Source organism: Lichenostomus cassidix, chromosome 1Aa (assembly GCF_008360975.1).
Source record: "Lichenostomus cassidix isolate B80296 chromosome 1Aa, HeHo_3.0, whole genome shotgun sequence".
Taxonomy (NCBI): Eukaryota; Metazoa; Chordata; class Aves; order Passeriformes; family Meliphagidae; genus Lichenostomus; species Lichenostomus cassidix.
This window is the reverse complement of record NC_139480.1, coordinates 48,992,742-49,016,792: the sequence shown is the minus strand read 5'-3', so window position 1 is coordinate 49,016,792 and position 24,051 is coordinate 48,992,742. Positions and strand designations below refer to the sequence as shown.

The following is a 24,051-nucleotide window of genomic DNA, read 5'->3' as shown; positions in this document are numbered from 1 at the left end:
CTCTTGCCTGTTCCAAGGTTGCAGCTGCAGAGATCAGCTCGGGTTTATTTTTAGGCACTCCAGTCCTGTGCCTTTTTTTCCAGTAATTCTGATCAAACTTGTTCCTGGAATTCAGAAACAGGTTCAGCCGCAAGACCGTGCTTCCTGTGTGTTAAGATGTGACTCCCAGCAAAGATGCCAGGGCCATTAAAGGAAGAAATGACAGATCCTGGCATCACTTTATCATTTTCTACTTTATTACTTCAAATTAACAACCACAATAAAGCTCAAAAAAGTCCAATATTTACACAGGAAAAAAGTACAAAATCCCCCCCAAAGTTCTTCAGGTTTTTTTTTGTTTTTTTAAATTACAAAGTAATAAAAAGTTTTGCTCTTTAATTAAAAAAAAGAGAGAGACAGTAAGAGGGGTAAATAAATTAGGAAAAAAATAGGGAGGAAAAATAAAAGTGTTAAATAGAAAGGGTAAAAACAAATAAAACAAAGACTAACCCCACCCTCCCCGCCCTGCCAACAACCCATCGGCTCCACACTACAGTGACAGTGTGTCTGCTACAGGCCATAGGTCGCAGTGGTGATCATTGTGTTTCAAAGCCCCAAGTGCCACAAAGCAGCTTGAGTATTCCTAAATTATATTTAAAAACAACTAAAGTGGGGGGGAAAGGGGGGGGGAGACGGGTGGGAGAGGGCAGGAAGGGATTGTGCATGTATTGGTGGATCTTACTTGGGGTTGCATGAGGAAAGGAGAGAGCAAGAGCCATCGCTCTGAAAGAACTCCAAACTCCAGTTTCTGTGCGCCCCTCTCTTCTCCTCAAGTCCCACACTCTCTCCGCAGGAATTAAAACAAGTTTTAATTAAAAAATAAAAATAGAAAAACACGCACAGCCAGACGAAAAAAAGACCCCGCTGCAGGGATGAGAAGTATATTTCTCCCTGTATGTCAGCTCTGACAATCCCATCCTCCATGGGACCAGGTGCCTCTCCAAAGAGATCCCTTGGCATGTGAGGACCACTTGGATCAGGGAAGGCTGGCACTTCTCCCAACAGCCAAAAAAGAAACCGCAGAGAAGCCACCCAAGGAAAGGAAGCCCGAGTCAATGATTAGGCTGTTGCCACAATTCCCCTCACAGCTTAAAATTTAATGCTTGAGAAAATAAATTCTGTTATAATAATAAAAATCAGACTTCTACCATCAAGTGTGGCTGGAATCTGATTCCCTCCTGGCCCACAAGGCTCCTGAAAAGAACAAAACAAAACAAAAAAGACCAACCAAAAAAAAAAACCAAAAAAAAACCCCTCACCCACCCACCACCAACCCCTGCCCTCAGAAAAAAAGGAGAGCAAAGTTTAAATTTATATGGCTAGAAACCATATGACTTGAAAGTAACATTAAAAAAAAACCATAAGCAGGAGAAGATATCCAAGAAGAAGAAGAAGAAGAACAAAGAGAGAAATGAAAACCAGGAGCACAGAGCCAGGAGACGGAAGTGGGGGTAGCCAGTGGGGGCAGCGGTAAGGGCTGGGGGGCAGCGGAGGTGTTCCCGCACGGCTCCCGCGGCGACAGCTCCTCGGAGACGCTCCCACCGGGGACACGAGGTGGCCCTCTGGAAACGGCTCACACCAGCGCGGGGGCACAGCTCGACTCCTCATCGTTGGCAAAAAGAAATTCTGTTGGGTTTTTTTGTTTGGTTTTTTTTTTGTCTTTTATTTTATTTTTTTTTTTTTAGTTTTTGTTTGGTTTTTGGGTTTTTTGTTTTTTAAAAGAAAAATACAGTGAAGACACTAGAAAGAGAATTCAAAAGAGAGAAAAAGGCAAGAGATGTTAGGAGTAAAGGCTCTTCTCAGCACTTCCAGTGCCAGCTGGAGTGTAACAAATCAAATCAGCCCTTTCTTCTACACTCCTGCCTCCCCTCAGAGTTACCTTGCCCAGCTACTGTCATTTCCTCTACAAGAGGCACTCAGTAGCTGTACAAAGTCTTCCACACTTGATTACCTGCTCAGCACCCTCCTCCCCAACACTGTCACACTACCAGGAAAGCATTCATGAGGGACTAATGAAATTGCTCCCCAACCCAGCACCTTGTCCACCCTTCCTATCCTCCTTGAGAAACAGAAGCTACCTTTACACCTAAGATAAATCCATCCCCTCAAGGTTTTGGCAGCCAACCTTACTCTCCCCTCTGAAGCCAAAAAACATCCAAAGGTAAGGTGAAAGGAAACATATCAATCCCCCCCAACAACATAAAGTCTTAACCTAAGGCTTCTTTTCCCCCAGCAATTCCATTCTTGGGGGTTGCCAGGCATGAGTACAGGCTCACCTAAGCAAACACTGGTCCAGTGGCAATTGCTCCTCACTTCCCAAGGTGATCAAATGGCACACTTGTCTGCAAAAGAAAGGGAAGAGTTGTTGAGGGCTGGAGAGGAAGGAAAAGGCAAAAACAACACCAAAACAGAGAAGCTGCATCTTTCTCTCAGGACATCCTCCCCACCAAGAGTTTACTGTTTCACTTCTCCAATCCATTGTGGTCTGGAAGACAACCAGATGAAGGCTTACTCCAAGCAAAGCAGAGAGCTAAGATAGCAGTACTGAGCATGGCCTCCAGAAAATATGTATCTCAAGAGCAAAGGTGTAACTTGGTACCTCTCCCCTCACCACACCAGACGCTTCCAGCTCATGTCAGCTCCGGCAGATCAGGCAAAAACTTTTTTTGGGACATCCAGGCCAAGGCCAGGAACATGGCAGCAGGAACTCACCTGTGATGCTGAAATCCGTGACACTTCTTGCCGCCCTGTGAGGTCAGATGAGGAGACGTTGGCAGGAGCTCCTCGGTGTAACCTCATGCTGACCTTCCGCTCCCTGTCCACTCTTGAGATAGCTCTGGGGGACGTGTTGCCTGTTGGGGCAGAGCAATGTTGACACAAGAATATCAGTCAACCGTTTTGGTTTCCAGCCAACAACAGGGGTGGCACCCTCCCCCGGCTCTCCCACACCCCTCACCGGACTGCTGGATTCGGGAGGTGGGGGTGGAGGCCATGGGCTCGGTGACATTGCGAAGACGGTTGGCAGTGGCTCCGGCAGGCGGGCCGGGCGGCAGCGCTCGCGTGGCTGACCCTCGGAGCTGCCCCATCCTCTCCTCTCGCTCGTGCTCTCGCCGCTCCCGATCCATGTCCTCAGGGTTCCGGGCTGCTCCCTGAGGAGAGAAACCCCCATGCCACACATGGCTGTCAGGCAGGAGAGGCAGCAGGAGCCCCAGACCAAAACCACACAGTGCTCCAGCACACCAAGGAAATGGAGCTCCATCTCCAAAACTCCCCCCACCACCATCTTCCACTGCACCACTGCTCATTCTATTCCATAAAGAAACAGAGGAGATAGCATATGGAACTACAGCTGTTACTGCAATCCACATCGGTGTCCCAGCTCCAAATATAGTTCTCTCCTGAAAAATTTTCTCTACCTACCTACAGCTATAGATCTACTGACACACAGGCTCCAGACGCACTAGCTAATGCAACAGTAGCTACACTCCCAGTTACACCAAACAACTCTGCCTCTTTTTCACTTTACCTGGTCCCTTTGTTCAAGCTCCAGGGCTAAGCACAAACAGCAGGCAGTTTCCAGCTTTCCTCCCCCACCTCCATGATACAAACCAACCCCTGTCCAGCCCTTTTGTCAAACACACTTACAAATTTAAGCATGTTCCAGTCAAAGACATAGTCGTAGGAGAAGCCTTGGCGGTGGAAGAGGTTGCGGAAGAGTTGCCGCAGGTATGAGTAGTCAGGTTTATCATCGAACCTCAGTGAACGGCAGAAGTTGAGGTATGTCGAGAACTCAGCTGCAGAGAGCAGAGAACAACTGATGCTGTTGTTGGCCATCCAACCTCCCTGGTCCCACCATGGAGCTGCTGCAGCCCTTCAACAGTGGCTTGCTGGACCAGGACAGCACAAACACAGAGCTGTGTAACAAAAACCAAGCCTGCTGGTGCAGCACTTTGGCCACAAAAAGGACCCTGTTTCCTTTTTTCCAGAGAAAATGTTATGTATCTCTTTCTGTCGGCTCGTCCAAGCAAGACCTAGCAAGTCACAGTGCCTGCTGAAGGGCAGCAGGAATGCAGGCCTAAAGAAGAGCTGGAGATGAGCTTTGGGAAGTTCAACTCTAACCAGAAGTCCTCCCAGCTCAGCCACCTGTCATAAGCAGTGGCCAGAAGCAGACAGAGGAGAAAGAGTGGGGCAGGCATGTCTGACGCTTTCACAGACATTAGCCCAGCACCTACTTTTGGCTCCAGGAACCTCCTGATCTGGATGTTATTTCTAACTATTTAGTAATCCTCATAGGATCTCTCTTTCACATACTTGTCCCGTCTCTCCTGTAAGCTCTAAGCATCCACAACATCTTATGGGAAGGAGTTCCACAGGTCTACTACTGGCTGTGTCAAGAACCACATCCTTTTGTTTTGAAGCTGGCGGAAACCAGCTGTGTTTCTCTTCCAATACAAAAACTGGGGCCACCAAATAATCAGCTCCCATCCAGACTTCTGTAGGTATAGGCAGAGCGTAGACTTCTATTATCACTCTACCTACCTCTTTTTCAGGTTCCAGCAAACTTGTTACTTGTGCAGAAATCAACTCACCTCTGGTCACCCTTTTGAACCCTTCCTGGGCCTTTTCTCAATTATACAACATCCTCTGTGAAACAGTGGGATGGACCAGAGCTACACAGTGTATGCAAGGTGCAAGTGGGCCATGGGTTTATGCACACTGTTTGGGCTTCTTTCCTAGTAATTCCCAACACTCCCTTTCCTCACTGGCCACCATGCACAAAAATTTATGTTTTCACAGAACCATCTACTGTAATTGCAACAGCTCATTGGTGAGTGGCACTGGTCACCCAGAGCCTACTATTGTGCACATGACATGAGGACCAAGGCTTCTCTCTGTTCTCGCATACATTACTCCATGTTTACCTACAAAGAACTGCATTTGCCACCTTATTGCCTGCTTATTTCTGGGACTCATTAACCAGTAAAAATTCAGCATCATCAGCACACCTTCTCAGCTCAATGCCCACCTCACTTCCAAATTGCTCACAAGGTCCTAAAGATCCCCCCTCCCAGCACTCTCATGCCCTTACTACCATAAGGTTTGACTGTCTGCAAAAGCACATTTCCCACCTCTGAACCCAAACTGTACCACGATCACTCTGTTATCCTTCTCATCGCTGGTGTCAGCAGCACATCCTGGTCTGAGGTACTGGGCACTGCCCTTTAGGATTCAAGATTCCAGGGGGTTTCAGCAGGTGAACAAGCCAAGCAGCAGACAAGACAGCCATCAAGATGAGAGCACTTACAAGGATACCCTTTGCAGAGCACCTCGATGGGCGTTGACATCTTTTTCTCGCTGATCCTCTCGTACTTTTGGCGCTTGGTGGCAGCCTTGAGGCCCTGCCAGGGCAGCGAGCCCAGGTTGAAATACATGAGCACATAACCCAGGCTCTCCAGGTCATCACGGCGACTTTGTTCTGTGAGAAGTTACAAAGGGGCAAGGAGTGAGCAGCAACCAAAACTGCTTTGGCAATCACGCAGCTTTGGAGGTGAACACAGAACAGAACAACCACCCCTCTCTCTCTTCTCTGGTAGACTTCTATAGATAGACAAACTTGTAGAAGACATTCTAGAGCAAATTCCTGTGATGATGGTCATACTACAAGAGTTAAGGTGCTCCTCTCCCCACACAGCCCAACCCACTTCATAACTAATGACTCTGACTACCTCCTCACTTGGACAAGCCTTAATTCACACAAGAATTTCACATCTCAAGAACTGCTGCAGCAACCCTGCCTACTTTGCTCTTCCCAGTTCCAGAGGAAGGGCACCTACACTTCTCCACCCAGAATGATTCTTCAACCCAGGGATTAGTCATGACAGAGGTAGTCACAGAAAGACAAAGCTAATAGAGCTAAGTCCAACACAGCCCTTTCGAACACATCTTCTAATTAAACTGCTGATACTCTTTAAGCAGGGCAGAAACAAGGAACTAGGGACCCTGTCTTGTAGTAAACAACTTTGTTGATAGTTTAGAGAAGTCTAACATGTAATGTGCAAAGATGTCTTTCCAGCTTGGTGACATTTTTAAAGCTGTGGAGGAAAGGGGCATACTTTGAAGAAAAAAGAGTCATTCCCTCCAAATGGGAATGACTCTGTAACTGGCATCACTACCAACTCCACTCAAAGCAAGGGTTGCCCTTAAGATGGCATTGCAAGGACCCATCTTTAGATGCTTACTGATGAAACAAAAGAAATTGGCTCACAAAAAAATTAAAAAAAAAAAAAACCCCAAACAAACAAACTAAAAAAACAATTCACATTGACTTTGCTCTCTAGAATAGCCAAGCCATTTTAAGTTTCAAGCTAGCTCGAGAAAGATTTGATGCAGAATCTGAACAACTGCAAATGTTGCTGGCTAACTCCTCCCAACTCCTCCAACATGCTTGCAAATTCATCTACAAATCTTGCCAAGAAGTTCTTGTCCTTGTTTCCCTCCCAAATAAAATAAACACTTTGGAGAAAGTACTTTACATCTCGAGGAGAACAACAACTGACATAGATAACAGGCAGGCAAAATATGGCTTAAGGAAGAGCACAGGGATAGAGGAAAGACTAAAGAGCTTTGTCTATTAATTTACTACAGCACATTTTGTTGGATTCAGTGCCACATCCTGGAAGATGCTGCAGATTATGTGGGCTATCTGTATCAGATACATGCTACCACCTGCCCCATTCAAAGGTCAGTAGATCACTACAGCTACCCCTTTTTCTGTTAGCTGAGCTGAATCGTGACAAAAGAGTAGCTGCAGCAGGTCACAGATACACACGTCCACATGTAACAACACAAGCTGTGGATCAAGGCTCTTTCTTCCCCCTGCTTCTCTCTCATAACTTCCCAGTTGTTTTGAGACCTGAGGGCTTGGCAAGTTAAAACTGTTGAGGGGAAAAAAACTGCTGTGGTTGCAGAAGAAAAGGAGGGTCTCATCACTCCATAACTGACAGGAGAGAGCATTTGGGTCAAAGCACATGAAACATCATGAAAATGCCACATTCCAAGACAGTAGAGGAAAAGCAGCCCTGCAGATTCCCAAAGTGTCTTACTTCAAGCATGCAGAAATAACAGCATTTTTTGACCTCACTAACTTACTGTCTCAAGTTGCCCACTTTAAAGGGGCTAATACTTCCTAATCTTATCAGGCTACTGCCAAAGATAATTACATGACTGTCTGAGAGATACTTAAGATGCTGAAGGGAGCAGAGAAAAGAAACCCAGTTTTGCATTTGGCCTAGGGTTGGGATACACGTACTCTCAGAGGGCTGCGATTACTCACCATGCATATCAAATAAACAAAACTAAACAATATTGGGTAATGACCTACATCCTTAGACAGGAGGCATGTGGAAATGGAGTCAGAACGCACACCCAAGGCTTGAAAGCACAGGAGACAAGGATAACCTCAGTCCTGCAGTCTTGCCAGCCCTTGACTTATCCATGCTGTAGCATTAACACCTCTAACTGTGGCTTCTTGTCTAGAGCGTGGTGGTTCCCCTCAGAGGAGTAGGGAAAGGCAGGGCAGGAACCAGAGAAACCTACTGAACAAGCAAATCAGCCTTTCAGGAATAAATCAGGATCTCGTCTCCAAAATCCTGCTTGAACTCCCAACTGCTTAAGGCAGGCTGAATAACACACCTCCACTTGTGTGAAGCACAGCACTTTTGGGCACAGCCACCAACCCCATCCAGAATGGGACACATTCTGTGAACATATGCCTGGGCACAGTCCTAGCAATTTAGGGAAGGCTGGAATTCGAGACATGATATTAGGGAGCCTGAAGTCAGTGGGGGATGCTACGAGCCCTTACTGAAAGCAATGAGAGGAGTTAAAAACCAAACTGGGAAGCTAACCAGTAATCCATTACATGCATGCAAACACACCTTAACTGTGTCTTAACACAGCAATATGATCCAGGAAAAACAGCTGCAAGCACAACACCTAATTATTAAAATGCCGAATGATAAGTGTTTGACTGTGCTGCATTCCCAATGTTGAGCACCTCACGTACATGTGGTCATTGTAGCCCATTTAAACAACTTCAGTGAGATTCAAACCTATGATGAGCCTGAAGTACCAAGATGATGGGTCACAGTTGTGCAGCTACCACAAAACAGTGTAGCAGTCTGTCATCTGTAACCCTACCTTCAAGATCCTGAATTAAATCTTGGAAGAGGATAAAGGAAAATCCCGTTTCTTTGTTTCATCTTCAGTTACTATTACACATCTCCCAACATTTAATTTCTTTTTTGCTGGGCCTCATATACCAACATCCTCAGGATACTAGATAACATTAGACAGCAAGGAGTTAGAAATAAAACTTTACACACCAAGGAAACATTATTTAGTGTTAGTACTTTCCACTCTTAGAAGCCTGCCAATCAGTGACTAACACTCACAGCATCCCTGAGCAGCAGGAAAAAAAAAAATCTCACTTTGGAGTTTGAAAAGAGAAAGAGAAATACAAGTGACGTGAATACATGTGCCAAGCAAGTCAGTCCAGAAACATGATTATAGTCATGACCTGTGATAACACATCACACTTCCTCTCCCCATTTTATCTCAGCTCTCCTACAATGGGGGTTTTTTTTTGAAAATTGATTTTATGAAAAATGTCTTTTTCATAAGACACTCATCCTTCCCTCCCTCTTTCCCAAAAACCCTTCCAATACAAAATACAAGGTCGCCTTCCCACACAACCGACCATGACCTCTCAAATCCAACCCACTCTGCAAGCAATCTCCTGCCAGTTCCCTCCCACCCCCAGCGAGGTTCCCAGCCAGCCCACACCTTCACTCCCTTCCCAAAGCAGGGTCCTCAGAAGCCAAGTCAGGGGTGAGTGGCAGGACAGGAAAAAACATGCTTGGGCAAAGACCGAAGACTGAGGACTGGTTGCCTTGGACACAAAGTTCATGACAAAATGTGTTTCTTTGCAGCCTAAACTCTTTCCTGTCCAGAGAGTGCTTTCCTCCACTCTCATCCTACCGGAGTGATGCTGCTCCCATGCAGAACTCCCTAAAAATCAGCTGTTTTCCCTGGAGCCAGCCCAGCTGCAAGCAGGCTTAATCGAGCAATGTTTTCCTGATTACATACTCAGATCTGATTTTGCACGCGGCTGGACTAGAGTTCCCCTTTCTTTCCCCACTGCATGGCAACAGCCTTTAAAAACACACAGGAATCTGGAATGGGTGACAGAGGGCAGGCCAAGCAGGAGGACTTTATGATCTGCACAACCTACACTGATGCATCTAGGGCATTCATTTGGGAAGGCACTACCCCCCACCCCCAGCCTCCTGTTACCCAGACAGAGCCCATCAGGCTCCTTCCAAGACTGTCTCCTGGGCACCCTGGGCATCTATTTCAGACATTACAGGCTACAGGGGTGCAGGAGACTCTCATCCCCAGAGCACGTGAAAATTGACTGGAATGCGTGAACCAAAGCCTGCACAGTCCAATGACTCCCCCAACGGCAAGTCTCCAGCTGTGGAAACCCTCCCCAATCTCGCCTCCTTCTTTTTTCCCCAGTCACTGGGAAAAGAATGTGTTTCCTCCAGACATCGGAATGCCCAACCCTTAGCTTGCAAATTCAAATAAAGGCATTTATTCATTTGCTATTCCTGTCACACAAATACCCCGGCACCTGGTTCTTTCCCTCTCCCTAGACCACATTAACGTAACGTTAAGACAGAGAATTTAGCCTCTGAAAAGTCAAAAAATTCAGAGTGATGGTTCCCATGGCAATGCTGCTAACTCACAAATATCTCTGTCATATACCCTGTGGCAAGGTCTTGAGAAACAGGAACTCCAGCTGAAACCCAAACACCCCCACCCCCTCTCCTCCAGGCAAGTCATGTAACCTTTATGCCGCTCAGGGCAACTATCTGCAACGTGGAGATAATACACCCGAGACCTGTTGCGCAGAGTAACTCACACCCAGACTTTCCCCAAGCAAAGGGCATGGAGAGAGCGGCGGCTGCACTCAGACTGATGGCATATGCAATTTGCCCTTGGATTACTGTTTAGACATTGTTTGTTCATCCTGACACACAAGCCAAGCATCAGTAGTAAAGGGCTAAGTTGGGGTGGAATGAATAATGAAGTCGTTCAAAAGCCACAACCAGACATTTAGCCTCTCGTGATCAGTTCAGGCAGAGCAGGCACACACAAAAGAATCGACAGACATAGTAGTGAGAATTATTTTGTGCATGTCTCCTTGTGGCAGTTACCATGGCTGTGGAAATCTTGACTGAGAATTCAATGGGGAGTCAGTTATATATATGCAGGTCAAGCCAAAATACAGAAGGCCAACTCGGAAAGCTCTACGAGAACTATTTTTATAATGTGGAAGAGGTCAGGAGATCACAGCCCACTCTCAACAAACAACACTCCCCATTTTGATATAAATAAAGTGTTTTCCATCTGCAGTTACAGTATTAAGCAATACATCTATAGTATTAAGCAAGGAAGACAGTGGGAAACCACCTTATTTTCTGCAGGCCAAGTATTGAGTTCAGATATCTGAGAAATATCTGCAAGAGAGGATAATGCAGGAATATGGACATGAAATCCTGTGGAAGCTGTTAGTTTAAAAGGTTTGAGAACCTTGCTCTGAGGTTCAAATTCCCAGGTTATACACTTCAGAAGAAGGGTCTCCCAGAGATAAAAACAACCTGCAAGCACAGCAGATACTTTCCTGGGTCCTCAAGCAAGACAGCTTCAGTATTTCTGTTCCTTAGAGTTGCCAATCAATAGCAGAACCAAGTCAGCCCACTCAGAACGGACCCTATGGTAACTAAGGAAGCCTCACACTGTGAACAAAGTTTAGCCAAAATTTAGCAGAGGAAAGAGGTCAAATACTGGAAAGAAGTTTCAGTCAGAAAACAGAAGAAAAAACTGCAAGAGGCTTTAACTATGTTCCTCACACACCAGGGGCTGACTCCCAGAACAAGAGTCTGGGTGACTTCAGGAGGTTTAAGCTCAGCATGTACTAACCTGCACAAGGCTTTTACAAAACCTGGGATGATGGCCATCACCAGTGGAAGACCTGGCTGACTGCTCAGCACTCTTTCCCAGCCTCGTTTCATCCCCACAGTACTAACCATGCACATTAAGGGCAGAGCCCTACCTCCCTGAAGCTGCCTCAGTTGGGTTGTGCAGTTCACAGACACATTTGTATTCTGAAGGCCTGTGACAGCCAATCCTCAATCACAAAATACGGGTGTCCAGGCAGCTGGAAGTCTCCCCTCATTCCAGCTCCTTGTACATTTCCAGCCCATGGCTGTCCCCATCCTCAGTGGTGGGTAACACCATATTGCAGTGGGCCTCTGTCTTCCAGCTCTGACATCGACAGAATAATCACTGACGAAGGCAATGACAGGAGTCAAAAAGTTTCAACTGCACATATTCCTAAAGGCTCAGTGCATGTGAATGTCTCCTTTACACATCTAATCATCCTGCAAAAATTGTGCAAAGGCATATTTAGCAGGAGCAGAGTCAGGGAGGTCACAGCCTTGATGCTCAACAGGGCCCACTGCACTAGGCAGTGCACAAACACAGAGCAGCAGACGATTGCTGTCTTTAGGAGCTCAGAGTGCCACCACAGCAGGAGAGGCAACACGGTTGTAGCATTTAAGTTATTTGCCCACCATCTCAAGGCAGATCAGCAGCACAGTCAGGCAAAGAGCCCAACTACCTCCTTCTGGGGACATACAACCTCCCAGAGAAAGTCCCACCAATGGGCAACAGCAAGCAGGCTCACCAATTCCCAGGTGGGTGTTGATAGAGGCATAACGGGCTGTGCCAGTCAGATTCTTGTTTTCCCGGTAAGGGATGTGCTGGTGGGTCCGGGCGTCCCGGTACTTCTTGGCCAAACCAAAATCAATGATGTATACTAGGTTGCCCTTTTTGCCAAGGCCCATAAGGAAGTTGTCTGGCTTTACATCCCGATGGATGAAGTTCTTGGAATGAATGTACTCAATACGGCTGATCTGGAGCAGGGATAGATAGATAAATAAATAAATAAGTAGTCAGACAAGCAAGAAACGAACTTATTTTAACTGGATCTGTTAAAAATAGTACCCTGTCCAAGACACTGGCCTGTCAGAGCAAGAAAAGGACACTTTGAAGAGAATATCAGAGATGACAACCAAGGAAAAGACACCCTCTGGATCTGGAATTTAACCCTGCACACCAGCCCAGTCCTCACTCTGGGAAAATCATCATTATCATCACAAGGAAGGATGGGAAGCAAATCTATACAGACTAAAACTTTGACTTCAGCATTGACAGCTGTCAACTTTCAAAGTTAGCCAGGCCAGGAAAGGGACAGGTCAGTCTAGAAGAGCTAAGGGTCTTACACCCAGGGCATGAGCAGTGGAATTAAGATAGGTGCCAATAATTCATGCTGCAGGCAAATGTATCTGTGTGTGCACCACTAACACAAGGCGAGCAGCAGGCAAAGGAAGGAGGGATGGAGATAAGGAAAAGCCACCAGTGTCTAGGTTCCAGGCCCCCAGCTTCATCAAGAAATAGAAAGCTGGCAGCCACTTGTGCTAAATGAAGAAAGCCTGGGATACAGCAGTTCTCAAGCAGAGGGGATGGGAGGGGAGTGTGTGGGGGGAAAAAGGCATGGAGAAGGAGAGTAGGCACAAATGCTTCAGAGGAAACTTACCATCTGGTCTGCCAGGAGCAGAACTGTCTTGAGACTAAATTTGCGGGAACAGAAGTTGAAGAGATCTTCCAGGCTGGGCCCCAAGAGTTCCATCACCATCACATTGTAGTCCCCCTCTGCTCCACACCACTTAATGGAGGGGATACCCACTGGGGAAACAAAAAGATTAAGCCCATGGAACAGAGAATAGATGCTGCATCCCCTGCTGAGAAGATCATGTATAACACCAAATAATTTCTTTCCTAAAGCCCTCCAGAATAATTTCCTTCTCCAACCACTCCCCCGGCCCCATCCTTTCCTCCCCATCTCACCTCCTCCCTGCATCATCTTGTAGAACTTGCTTTCAATGTGGAGCTGGGGATGCTTGGTTTTGACACATTCCAGTTTGATGGCCACCTCTTCACCAGTGGCAATATTGGCTCCTGCATAGGAATGAGAGTGAAATGAAGATTGCACAAGCTTCCACTGAAGTTAAACACTTTTAACAAGGCCTGTAAAGATGCCAAAACCTTAAGATTTGCCCTGAAATTTATTCTCTATGACAGAAATGAGATTCAGCCACTTCAACTTGATACAGTTTTTACCACTGCCATTTGCAAAGGCAAGCCCAGAGAAAGGCACATGAATAGGAAACCAGGTGTGACCCTGAAGTCAGGCTAGAACAACAACCCTACACGTGAACTGCCTTGTTATCTCAGAAAGTGCCAGACTTTGGAAGGTCGATCTGTACATATCAACAGGACCTAAACTGAGTGGAAGTTTTAGCTTCCTCTGATCATAAACCTAGCCCCTGAACCCTCACCACTATCTCTTCCCCAGCAAAATTACTGTGTACCTCAGTTACATCATTTCAACAGAGCCAATTAGTTCAGGAGGAGACATTATTAACATCTCAGCTCGCTTTTCTCCACAGCTCTGACCTGCTCAACACAGACAATTTCTAAATCCCCAGCTTCACCCTCTAGAGGGTTTTAATAATACCTTTATCTTTTGCCAACACAGAAACATTTGCTACATGCCAAATTAGAAGCATGAAGAAATAAGCAGAATCCAGTCCTGAATTAAGCTGCCCAGACACCTTTGTTGAAGGTATTGCTAGATACTTTGCTATGACACTAAACCACCACCCCACACGCTTCTCCCTGAAAACAACTGAGCTGCCAGCTGCAAAAGCCAGCACTCTGGTCCCAAAGTGCACTGTCAAAGAAGGAACAGGCTGCTCTTTTTCTTGTACTAGCTGAAAGGATTCCAGATGTTTCACATCATCCTAAAATGGAAAGAAGGAATATCTGTACACGGGTCACGGGAATGACACTCAAGGCTTACTTCTCTCCTCCCCCGCCATGCCTGCTTCACACACACTGACAAGCCCTTCCTCATATCTGGAACTATTAAAAATTGCACTTAAGCACATACAGAAAGCAGGTCTGATCACGAGCAGCTTAAGAACACCATCATAAAATAAACTACTCCAGAACGCACATGCCAAACACGAGCTGGAGTCAAAGGTGATGTTTTGCAGATATCCCATAGCTAGTTTTGGTAGGTCTGGCTAATTTGTGCCTCCTGAACTCAGTGATAAGACTTTGAGAGTCCACAAGGACAAACTGCAGATAAATCTCTTCATTTATCCTCTTTCACACACCACCTCCAAAGCCAGGGACCAAAGAGAAAAAGGAAATGTTCACACAACTGGATTGCTTCTCCCTGTGGATCCTAAAGAGATCCAGCTCCAGTTGTAGAGCTCTGGCTTTTACACAAAGTTAGCCAAGAGCTGCCTGCTAGCAAAAAGACATAATCTAGATGCTGCAGTGCTGGGTTGAGACAGACAAGCTGCTAGGAATTCGTAAGAGAGCAACAAAAACGATCGGGGCCTAGAGGGATTGATTTACTAAGAAAGATTAAAAGAGCTAAATATGTAACATAGACAAGAGATACAACTAAGAAGGGTGGGGAGGAAGAATGGGACATGACAACAGTCTGCAAATATTTGAAGACTGTAAACACTAAGGAGGGAGAGGAATTATTTAGGGTGCTCTGAGGGAGTGGAAGAAGGAGCAATGAGATTAAGTTAATACAGATTTTAACACAGGATCAGGAGAAAGGAAAGGGGAAAAGCCATCCTGAGAGGTAAAGATATTTGCCCGATGCTTACTTTTCAAAAGATGTTCGCATTTTCCACTTAAAAACTGGTGGCCAGAAAAACAAGTCTGTACATTCCCTTCACTGCACCACAAGACCCTCTATACAAGCATTAGGAGTGCAAGGAGGAAAAGAGCAAGAAAAGGGACTAGTATCTGTCCATCTTTTAAATTAGTGTTCAATCACTAGCCCTCATTCAGCATGGAAACACCCAGGACATCCAAAAAAGACAAGAATATTTTCTTCCCTGCCTCTTTCCCCTGCCTTTGTGAAGACTTTCCTCCAAATCCTCTGAAGCAGCTCCCCTGTCTGTTCCCCAGGGAGAATTTTTCCCTCTCCTAATACATTCACTGACACACAAGCAATGATGAGTCTCTCTGACTTTTTGCAGCATTAGCATTTCGAATGAACCCTATCCTCAGAACTTGAACAGTGGGAACATGAATGAATTTCATCTCCACATTACCCTGGGTGTTTAGAAACATGAGGATGCATCCATCTCCTAGGCTGTCTGCAGCTGGGGTGTGTTATCTGTGGGTACATAAAGCTGGAAAAGGCATGGCAGAGGTAGGCATCAAGAAGACTTAAATTCTTTAAAATGTGAATATGCAACTCAAATACTCAGATGGCCTTTGGCCCCACACTCTCCACAGCCCAAACACAGGTGTTAAGAGGAAGAAGTAACAACCCTGTGGCCTAGAAGAGCAAAAGTAGACTCACAGGATGGTTTGGGTTGGAAGGGACCTTGAAGGTCACTTAGTTCCAACACCCCTGCCATGGCAGACCTTCCACTGGACCAGGTTGCTTAGAGCCCCATCCAACCTGGCCTGGAACACTTCTAGGGATGGGGCATCCATAGCTTCTCTGGGGCACCTGTTCCAGTGTCTCACCACCCTCACAGGAAAAAATTTCTTCCTAATATCTAACCTAAACCTTTTTCAGTTTGAACTCATTCCTCTTGTCCTATCACTACAGGGTCTTGCAAAATGTCTCTCCCAGTCTTTCTTGTAGGCTCCCTTCAGGGAGGGAAGGCTGGAACTAGGTCACCCCAAAGCCTTCTCTTCTCCAAGGCTGAAAATTTCAATTGTCTCAGCTTTTCCCCATGTGAGAGGTGCTCCATCCCTCTAATAATTTTCACAGTCCTTCTCTGAACCAATCTGACCTATTCTTTGCTGAAGGGGTCACCTGCTTAGGCTTGCTTCCTCCCCAAACCTCACCATGTCAACAAGTTGCTCCCTCTACCGTTTCTTGGCTAGAGGTCCACCCAGATCGAGACCACCACTAGTGAGGAGGGAATTCAAGGGCAGGAGTCTTTCTGATCCTTTGTTCCATGCTTCAACCACCATCTTTTTTAAAGCTTCAAGTACAAAAGCAACAGTTCTGTGCTGTCTTTACAGACCGGAAAGCACCGTGTTTCAGACAAATACAGCAGAGTCTGCTAGCTTCAGCCACTCGAGAGACTGAATGTAGGATGGGGGATAATTCCTAACATCCTCCCCCAGTCTCGCTCCGCTGTGGGGGCTGCACAAATCCAACTCATTCATCACGAGCTCTTTGAAACGGGGCCCCGGGGACAGAGGATGTCACCGGCTGAACGGGATCTTTTCAGAGTGGAATCCTGACTGCATGTCTGATGCAAGAAACGCCGCCCTCCCTGAGCATCGGGGGCAACAGGCAGGGGCCCCACACTCCCCACCGCCTGCACCCCTCTCCGCGGCCTGGCGAGGGAAGAATGGAGGGCTGGGAACAGATGGATGAAAGCAGATAGGGCGAGAGAGAGTTAACAAGCCAGGAAACAAAGGGAAGGCACTCCCCTCCCAGCAAGGGAGGAGCCTGCCACCAGGAACTGTCCCCAGCCAGCTCAGGTCCCAGCATGCTTTGTCTGCCCAGCTCCTCTCCACCACCAGTGTGCATCCCAGCCAAACAATCCCTACACGTCCAGCAACCCTGCCCTGCCTCTTGGCCAGCACCTCTGACAAAGCACCTCCCCCTCCAGCGGCCCAAAGGTCTCAGCAATTCCTCTGCAAACTGGGTTTTGCTCTTCTGAATGAGCATTTTTTGAGGAAAATGGGCTAGGCAAGGCCTGTGGGCAGCCTGATCTCATTTCCCATCCTCCCAAACCAATATGGGGAGAATATTCCCCCTAGCACATCTATCCCTCAAAGTAGGGCGCGGAAGGAAGGCATTGTGCTTCAAGCCCCAATAAGGATTAACACAGTCCATCCTTTGTGTCTACCCATGTAGAAATCTAAGTTTCCTTCTGACAGACAAAAACACAAAAACAAATCCCAAAGAAGACAGCACGCAGCACCCGCTGGTTACAGAGCAAGTGAAGGCAGTAACACCCTGAAGGAGAGAAGCTGAGGATAAACCATAGTTAAAGTCCCTGTTAATCCTCAGAGACAGACAAGCCCTGCTCTGTGTCCACACCACTATCAAAGGAGAGAACTGTGAGGTGAACCTGGTGCAGGAGAGAAGTCCTCCTGAATGAGTCCTTGTGTCTGCAGATCAGGCTGTGAGAGTACAGCATGAGCACAAGCCTCCTCCAGACGCAGCACCACAGACTACATGCCCAATCCCTCCAGGCTGGGGAGTCACCCAGGCTCCAAGAAGTCTCGCTATCACTGCTTCAAAACATGCTGGCTTGCACCTCAATGAACATCACAAGGGCTTTGATACTGCATTCAAGTAACTCGGTTGAATCCCACTGTGCTCACCGCACTAGGGCACTGGGCTTCTTCTGTTTGGTGACAGGCAAGGTGGGCCTGCTTTGCACAGGTGGATGACCTGTTAAGTGGTACCGAGGAATATAGGATCAGGCCTTTCTCTTTGGTACCTCCTTTTTTTCCACACATGTATCCCAGATGTTTTGCAAGATCCTGACAATTTACACCATCCTAGAGAGAGTCTGGAAAGCTTGAAGCCCCAGCATAGGTGGAAAATGCTGTGTCTGGTCTACCATCCCTCAATCCCTAGCACCTGGGAATTAAAAGCACTGTCACCCAAGGCACTGACCGGTTGGAGGGTCACAGAAGAGTGAATACAGGAACAGCCTGCAGTAAAGGCAGCACACAGTGGAATTGGGATCCCAGATTCATTATTTATCATCTTTGTTCATGTTCTGGATAAAGGTGGCAACAAAGCCTGTTACTGATGATTCCCACAGGACACTTAATCAAGAGAGGCTGCCAACACCAATCAAGAGAGAATAATAAAGCAAGAGGGAACTGGAGATAAAAGCCAGAGGTTGAAAACAGACTGTGATTTACAATCACAGGAAAAAGTAATCTGAACTAGAGGTATTCAATGAAAGGGATTTAGGGATGGATGGGAAGATGTTGGAGATCCTAGAAGAGCTCTCCTACAATACAGCTGACAGTGCATTAAGGCCAATTCTGCAACCTGATAGTGTTGGGGATGGGGGAAGCCAAGGAGATCCAAAGCAGCCTATGCAGAGGCATCACATTACAGATCACTCGAGGGTAGTCCTTCATTGCCAGGCACTGGAAATGCCACACCTCAAATGCACTGCTGGCTCGAAGCTGCTCAGCAGATGAACAAACTAGGAAAAATTGAAGGACCAGCAAAAGAAAGGAGTGGTGGATGTACTGGGAAGCAAAATACAACTCCACTGAGCAAATTAACAGTCGAGGAGCACAGGACAACGATCTGCAAGTACCCAAAGGGTGTAGACACCAAAGGAGAGGGCAGCCCTTCTGCTGGCCTGCAGGACTACAGCTGAACAGGTAGTGGTGAGAACCAGAGACAGGTAACGCCAGCCTTCGTGGAGGGATCCATCAGGCTGCTGGGTAGTCTCGCCACTCTGGCCCCACATGGTTTGAGCCAATAAAAACATGAGCAGGCAAAGCATCAGGGAACATATCTACACATCAACGCACTGGTTTGGAAGAACAACTACCCAGGTGACCTGCTGTGGTAACAGGGAACCCAGCACCTCATGGGCTCTGTCCACTGAGCTCCCAGCTCAGGTCATTCCAGACATTAAACCCCATTACAGATCTAACAGATCTGAGCCCCAGGACTTCAACCAGGCCAGGCTCTCTGACCTGTGCTACATCTCCTAGTCTCAGACCTTTCTCTTACAGGTCCTGGACCACCTCTTCCACCACCAGTCTTCCCGAAACCTTATTCCTTCTATCCCTGAAGGAATAGCTATGTCCTCCCTTTCCACCACACACTCTGTGAGCAGAGTTTATATCCACACACACACAAGCTCAAGAAGGGGAAGTGAGAACGCTGGAATAGGGTGTATGACAAATATGCCCCGAACAGTCCAAATCTGAATCAGTCTGATCAACCACCACTGTGTCTCCAGTATGTGGCAAGGTAAAGCTGAGCTCATCCAACCTTCTTTGCCATCAGAAGACCAGCAGCAACTTCAAGTATTCCTTGAAGATTTTTCTCTTCTCCACCCCTTCCAACCTTACATGGTGCCCACAAATACCAACAGGCAAGAAAAACAACCCCAAAACAATGATGCAATTGAGAAAACCAACCTTGATACCGACTCTCACACTCACCTAGGTAAATATCTCCAAACGAACCACTGCCAATCTTTCTGCCCAGCCGGTATTTGTTTCCCACTCGAAGCTCCATGGTTCAGTCGTGCTGAAAAAAGCACAGAGTGAGCAAAGTCAGAGCAGAAACAGGAAGTGAATCATGTAACACTACAGATGAGACTTCCCCACTTCACCCAGAGGCTGAGTAGCTTCAAATCTCGAAATACTTCACTTTCTACATGGCTTCTATCACTTCTCCTGATCTCCTGAACTTCCAGGGACAGCATGAGCAAGAAACACTGCAGGAACAGAACACTCTTAAGAATGTTTTTCCCATGTTCCCATTATCAGAATGAAGAATGATTGAATGTCTTCCCCATCACTTTGCTCAGAGACTGGAGAGGGGTTCAGGATATCCCTCCTAAGAAGGTTTCAGTGCATGATCACACCACACTACTTTAAAGAAGCACTGCTTCTTGTACCCTACAGTACCTGGCACTGGGACAGAAGCAGCCTCATGAGCTACCAGAAGGGTCAGGCATAATAAACCCTATAAGAAGGAGTTTCTCTCCTTAGAATTAGGGCCCCAGTCCTAATCCAACGCCTTGGTGGTGGTGAAGCACAGAACCCAAGGGCTGTGAGAGACAGACAGACTGCTAGGAGCAAGCGACTCCATCGCTCCTAGGCAGGGGCCGGCACAGGGGACAGGGAGGAGACATCTTGCTGAACTGAACCCTGCGAGGCACACACTGACTAGGAACACCACTTGCTTATCTCCACACACTTCTGCTGATGGGATCACAGCCTCCTTTGGTCTACCTGAGCCTCTCCGTCTCTCTTGCCTACCTAGGTGTGCCGGCTGTTTGTTTTTAGCAGCTCAGGCCTTTCCTCATCCCTTTACCTGAGATGATTAGCTAACCCTTTGACCTGATATACCCTATCAACATGCCCAGGCTCAGCCTACTCACCTTCCACAGAAAACCAACTAGGCGGAAGGACCACAGCCACAGAGTGTGCTCTCTCTGCCAACCTCAACTTCTGCTGCTAACACATTGGCCAAACAGAACTCCAGCAGTTCCCTCTCCTAACAGCCCCCCTTCCCCTTGCCTCTTCTATGGCCACCAACTTACTCTAGGAACCACGTCTCTTCCCAAGACAGTCAATGTGTCTCCTTTTAGAGGGATTTGCCACAGTCCTAATTTATGCAATGCCACTTTATTAGCGTACAAAATGCAGACACAGAGCCTGTTGGGGACAGGAAAGGTGAGGAATGATTCATGTTTTCACAAGTGGGTGCGAGGAACTTTCCCTTGCTGGAGCTTGGTGGGAAGGAAGCCTCACTGAAGGAAAGAAGGGAGGAATGGCCTTGTGAGACAGAAGTACAAAAATATAATCCCAGCTACAGGATTCTGGGCATACTATAAACCCCGAGCTGCTTCTCCTGCCCCAGGAGATGGGATTACAGAAAGAAGAATGGACGGGCTGCGGAGATGTACAGGGAAATAATCCTATCAAGGCATTCAGGGGACATTGTGAACCCTCAAAGCAGAGCTCCAGTCACCAGAAACCACACACAAAACACTCCGAGGTGGAGTCCCCTCACCTAGTATTTGCTTATGCATGTGGGTTTCTGTGCATCTAAAGTCTACAAAACCCTGTGGCTATTTCTGACTTTCTTACTACAAGGAATGTAGGCAGAGCCTTGGGAACCGAACCAGGAGGCAGGAGTACCTGGGTGAGGGCACAGCAAACAGACATGATTTTTATCCGCTGCCTGCTGTTCTGTATAACCACATTAACATACATCTGACTTGCTTACACTCCTACTCCAATAAACGATCAAAGGTCTGTGTCCCCGGGAACCTGTCACACCACTGTCAAGAAGACAGCTCTCAATCCTCCTTCCTTCATGGAGTGTTTACCCAGGCCTGCAAACCCTGAACACTTCCACTTGAGTCCAACTCCCAGCTGGGGTGAGCACAGCCAAGCACATGGCAGAGACCGGGCAGGAGGTCCCGGAGGGGTCTGCTCCGCACCGGGACACAGCAGGTACTGCTCTGCAACACCACAGTCCCAAGCCGAAATTCGGACCCACCCTCCTGGGACAGGCAGGAGCCAGGTTAAGAAGGGTTTCTCACACAACGAGGCAGCAGTCCTTCTAGCTGATTAAGCAACAGGCTCCAAAGGGGAATCTAAAAAATGCTCCGGGGCGCGGGGGTGGAAGCGGGAAGCAGGATAATGGAGTAAAAAAAAAAAATCATGGTCTCGCACAGCTGTCATTTTGCCTTATCTCCCCCCCAACACACACACAAGTGTGTGTAGAAAACCTGGGCGGAGGATAGGCAGAGAGCAACAGCCCGGATTCATGGTAAGAGGGCAGGACACACAAATCCCACCCCCCCAACAACTGCTCCAGGAGTTCCAACACCTATCCCACTTGCTTTTGCTTCACACACATATCCCCCCCACCATCTACAGCTTCCGCCCTTATAATCTGATCTTCAGGTCTACTGTTACAAGAAGAAAGAAAAATGTACACATAAAAGATATATTCGTATATGTGAAATTTATATCACCCCTATGTATTATTTATACACGTAAAATTTAAAAAGCCATCCCTCCTTCCCACCCCCCTCCAGGCTGAACCCCCCCAGCCCTGCCACCCTTCCTGCACTCTACAGCCAAGGCAGCATTCCCAGGGGCGGCAGGGCAATCATTTAGTTAAACCATTTAGTTTTCCATAAGGGATTAACACACATACAACCTCAGAGCGAGAGTGTGCTCTGCATGAGCGTTTGCATACGTGAATATCCAATACTACACAGCCTCAAAAAAAAAATAATAATACTATCCAGCTGCCAGCGCTGCTTCCCCACACACACACCATTTTGCACCAGCCCCTTTTATATAATATAAAATACCCACGTACAGGCACAAAGGCCATTATATAAACACACGATAAGAGTTGATATCACACTGCTGTGCCAGCAATGATGGCGACCAAAGATGCGGGGACCATCTTGGGGGACGGGGGGGCCAAGGGGGGGCCGGGGGGACAGGAGCGCAACCTCTGTCCCACCCGAGGGGCTCGGGAATGAGAAGATACCCTGTCTAGCAAAAGCCATGTAAAACCAAACCCACGGCTCCATAATGGAGGCTGCCGATCGCAGCACTGCTCCGGCTTTCAGTGCAAGTATGGGGAGTGGGGGCTGCTTTACCCACAGACCATTAAGGTTTTACACGGCTTTCTTCTATTTTTTTTTTGGGGGGGTGGTGTTTGAAGGGAAAAAAGGAAGACGCTGGGAAAACACTAATTTTTTTCACATAAAAATGTGAAGGAAAAAAAGAAAAAAAACCACATTTTGATTGAAATGCAAAACACCAAACCCCTCCAGACCCTTAGACACTTACAGAAAGGAGACGAGCAAATAAGATGGGGGGAGAAAAGAAACCCAAAGCACAGAGCATTTGAACTACATTTGAGGGAAAAATAGCCACAACAGGAAAACAGGGACGGGGGGGACACACACAAAAAAATAAGAATAAATATGTCCCTTACACCCCCACCCCCTACAGGCAAACACTACGCGAAGACAGCCGTACCCGGGCTGTTATTTTTCCGGGTAGGTAACAAAAAGCTGCCACCCCCGGGAACGGCGCTGAACTTCTCCTCGTCCCCCGCCTCGCTGCCGGCCGCGGCCATCGCCCCCCGCCCCTGCCGCCCCCCGCCAGAGGAAACACCGACCCCCACAACCCCCCCAAAACAGACAGCCCTTCTCCCCCGAAACAGCCGACGAGGGGGCCGGGGAGGTAGAGCGGGAGCATCAGTGAACGGAAGGGGTGGAGGGTTAAATCCCCCGGGGGGTGGCCCCCCGCCGGGACCCCCGCAGACCCCCCACCCGAGAACACACGGCACCCCTCTCCCCGCTCGGCCCGCCGGCGGCCAGGCAGGGCCCCGGCAGGCGGAGAGAGACGGGGGAGCCCCCCCGCCCCCCAAATCTGCCGCCGGCGGAGGGGGCGACCCCCTCCCCTTGCCCCCACAAAGGGGCTTTTGTCCCCCGCGCCCCCCCGGCCCGGCGCATCGCGCCCTGCCCTCCCCTCCCCCGCCCCCTCCCCCTCCCTCCGCGCACACAAAGAGCCGGAGGGGCCGCCTTTCCCCCGGGGTTTGTGCCCCAAGATGCGGGCGGGCGCCCCCCATACCCACCCTGACGGGAAGGGGGCCGTGTGGGGATGCTGCTCCGCCGGCTGTCAGGGGGCCAGGCGGCCGCGGCGGGGAGGATGACGGAGGATTGGGGAGGGTTGGTGGCGGCCGTGCCCGGCGCGTCCCTCCTTCGCTCGGCTCGGCGCGGCGCGGCGCTGCCTGCCGCCTCCCGCCCGCTCGCCGTCCCCTCCAGCCGGCGTGTGCTCGGCACAGCCCGGCGCTCACCCAGTTTCCATTGAGCCCCGGAGCCAAACCCACTGATGTCACCCAGCGCAGCCTCGGCCCTCCTCCTCCTCCGCCTCCTCCTCCGCCCGCCGTTAAAGGCGCAACCGCCGCCGCTCCCGACGCCTTCCTACCCGCCGGCCTTCAACTCCGGCGAGCGGGGCGCGCACACACACGGCTGGGTTTTGGGGGACGCCACCCCT

At 48.3% G+C, this 24,051-nt stretch overlaps 1 protein-coding gene across 4 annotated transcripts; it reads right to left on the bottom strand.

The window, feature by feature from the left end:
• Positions 1–214: 214 nt before the first annotated feature.
• CSNK1E (casein kinase 1 epsilon) lies at positions 215–23,962 on the bottom strand. Of its 4 annotated transcripts, none has more exons than XM_085048774.1 (11): positions 23,852–23,962; positions 19,447–19,534; positions 13,075–13,185; positions 12,764–12,912; positions 11,852–12,080; positions 5,345–5,515; positions 3,685–3,833; positions 2,996–3,188; positions 2,752–2,891; positions 2,316–2,381; positions 215–1,779 (listed from the first exon to the last, which is right to left on the bottom strand). In XM_085048774.1, exons 2-10 carry the CDS (start codon positions 19,520–19,522, stop codon positions 2,349–2,351), a joined length of 1,251 nt encoding a protein of 416 aa, XP_084904900.1. In that variant the 5' UTR covers positions 19,523–19,534; positions 23,852–23,962; the 3' UTR covers positions 215–1,779; positions 2,316–2,348. The 4 variants fall into 4 exon arrangements, with proteins under 4 accessions (XP_084904900.1, XP_084904899.1, XP_084904901.1 ...); XM_085048773.1 differs by lacking the exon at positions 23,852–23,962 and adding an exon at positions 23,630–23,845; XM_085048775.1 differs by lacking the exon at positions 23,852–23,962 and adding an exon at positions 23,630–23,845 and having other exon boundaries at positions 215–1,665.
• Positions 23,963–24,051: the final 89 nt, after the last annotated feature.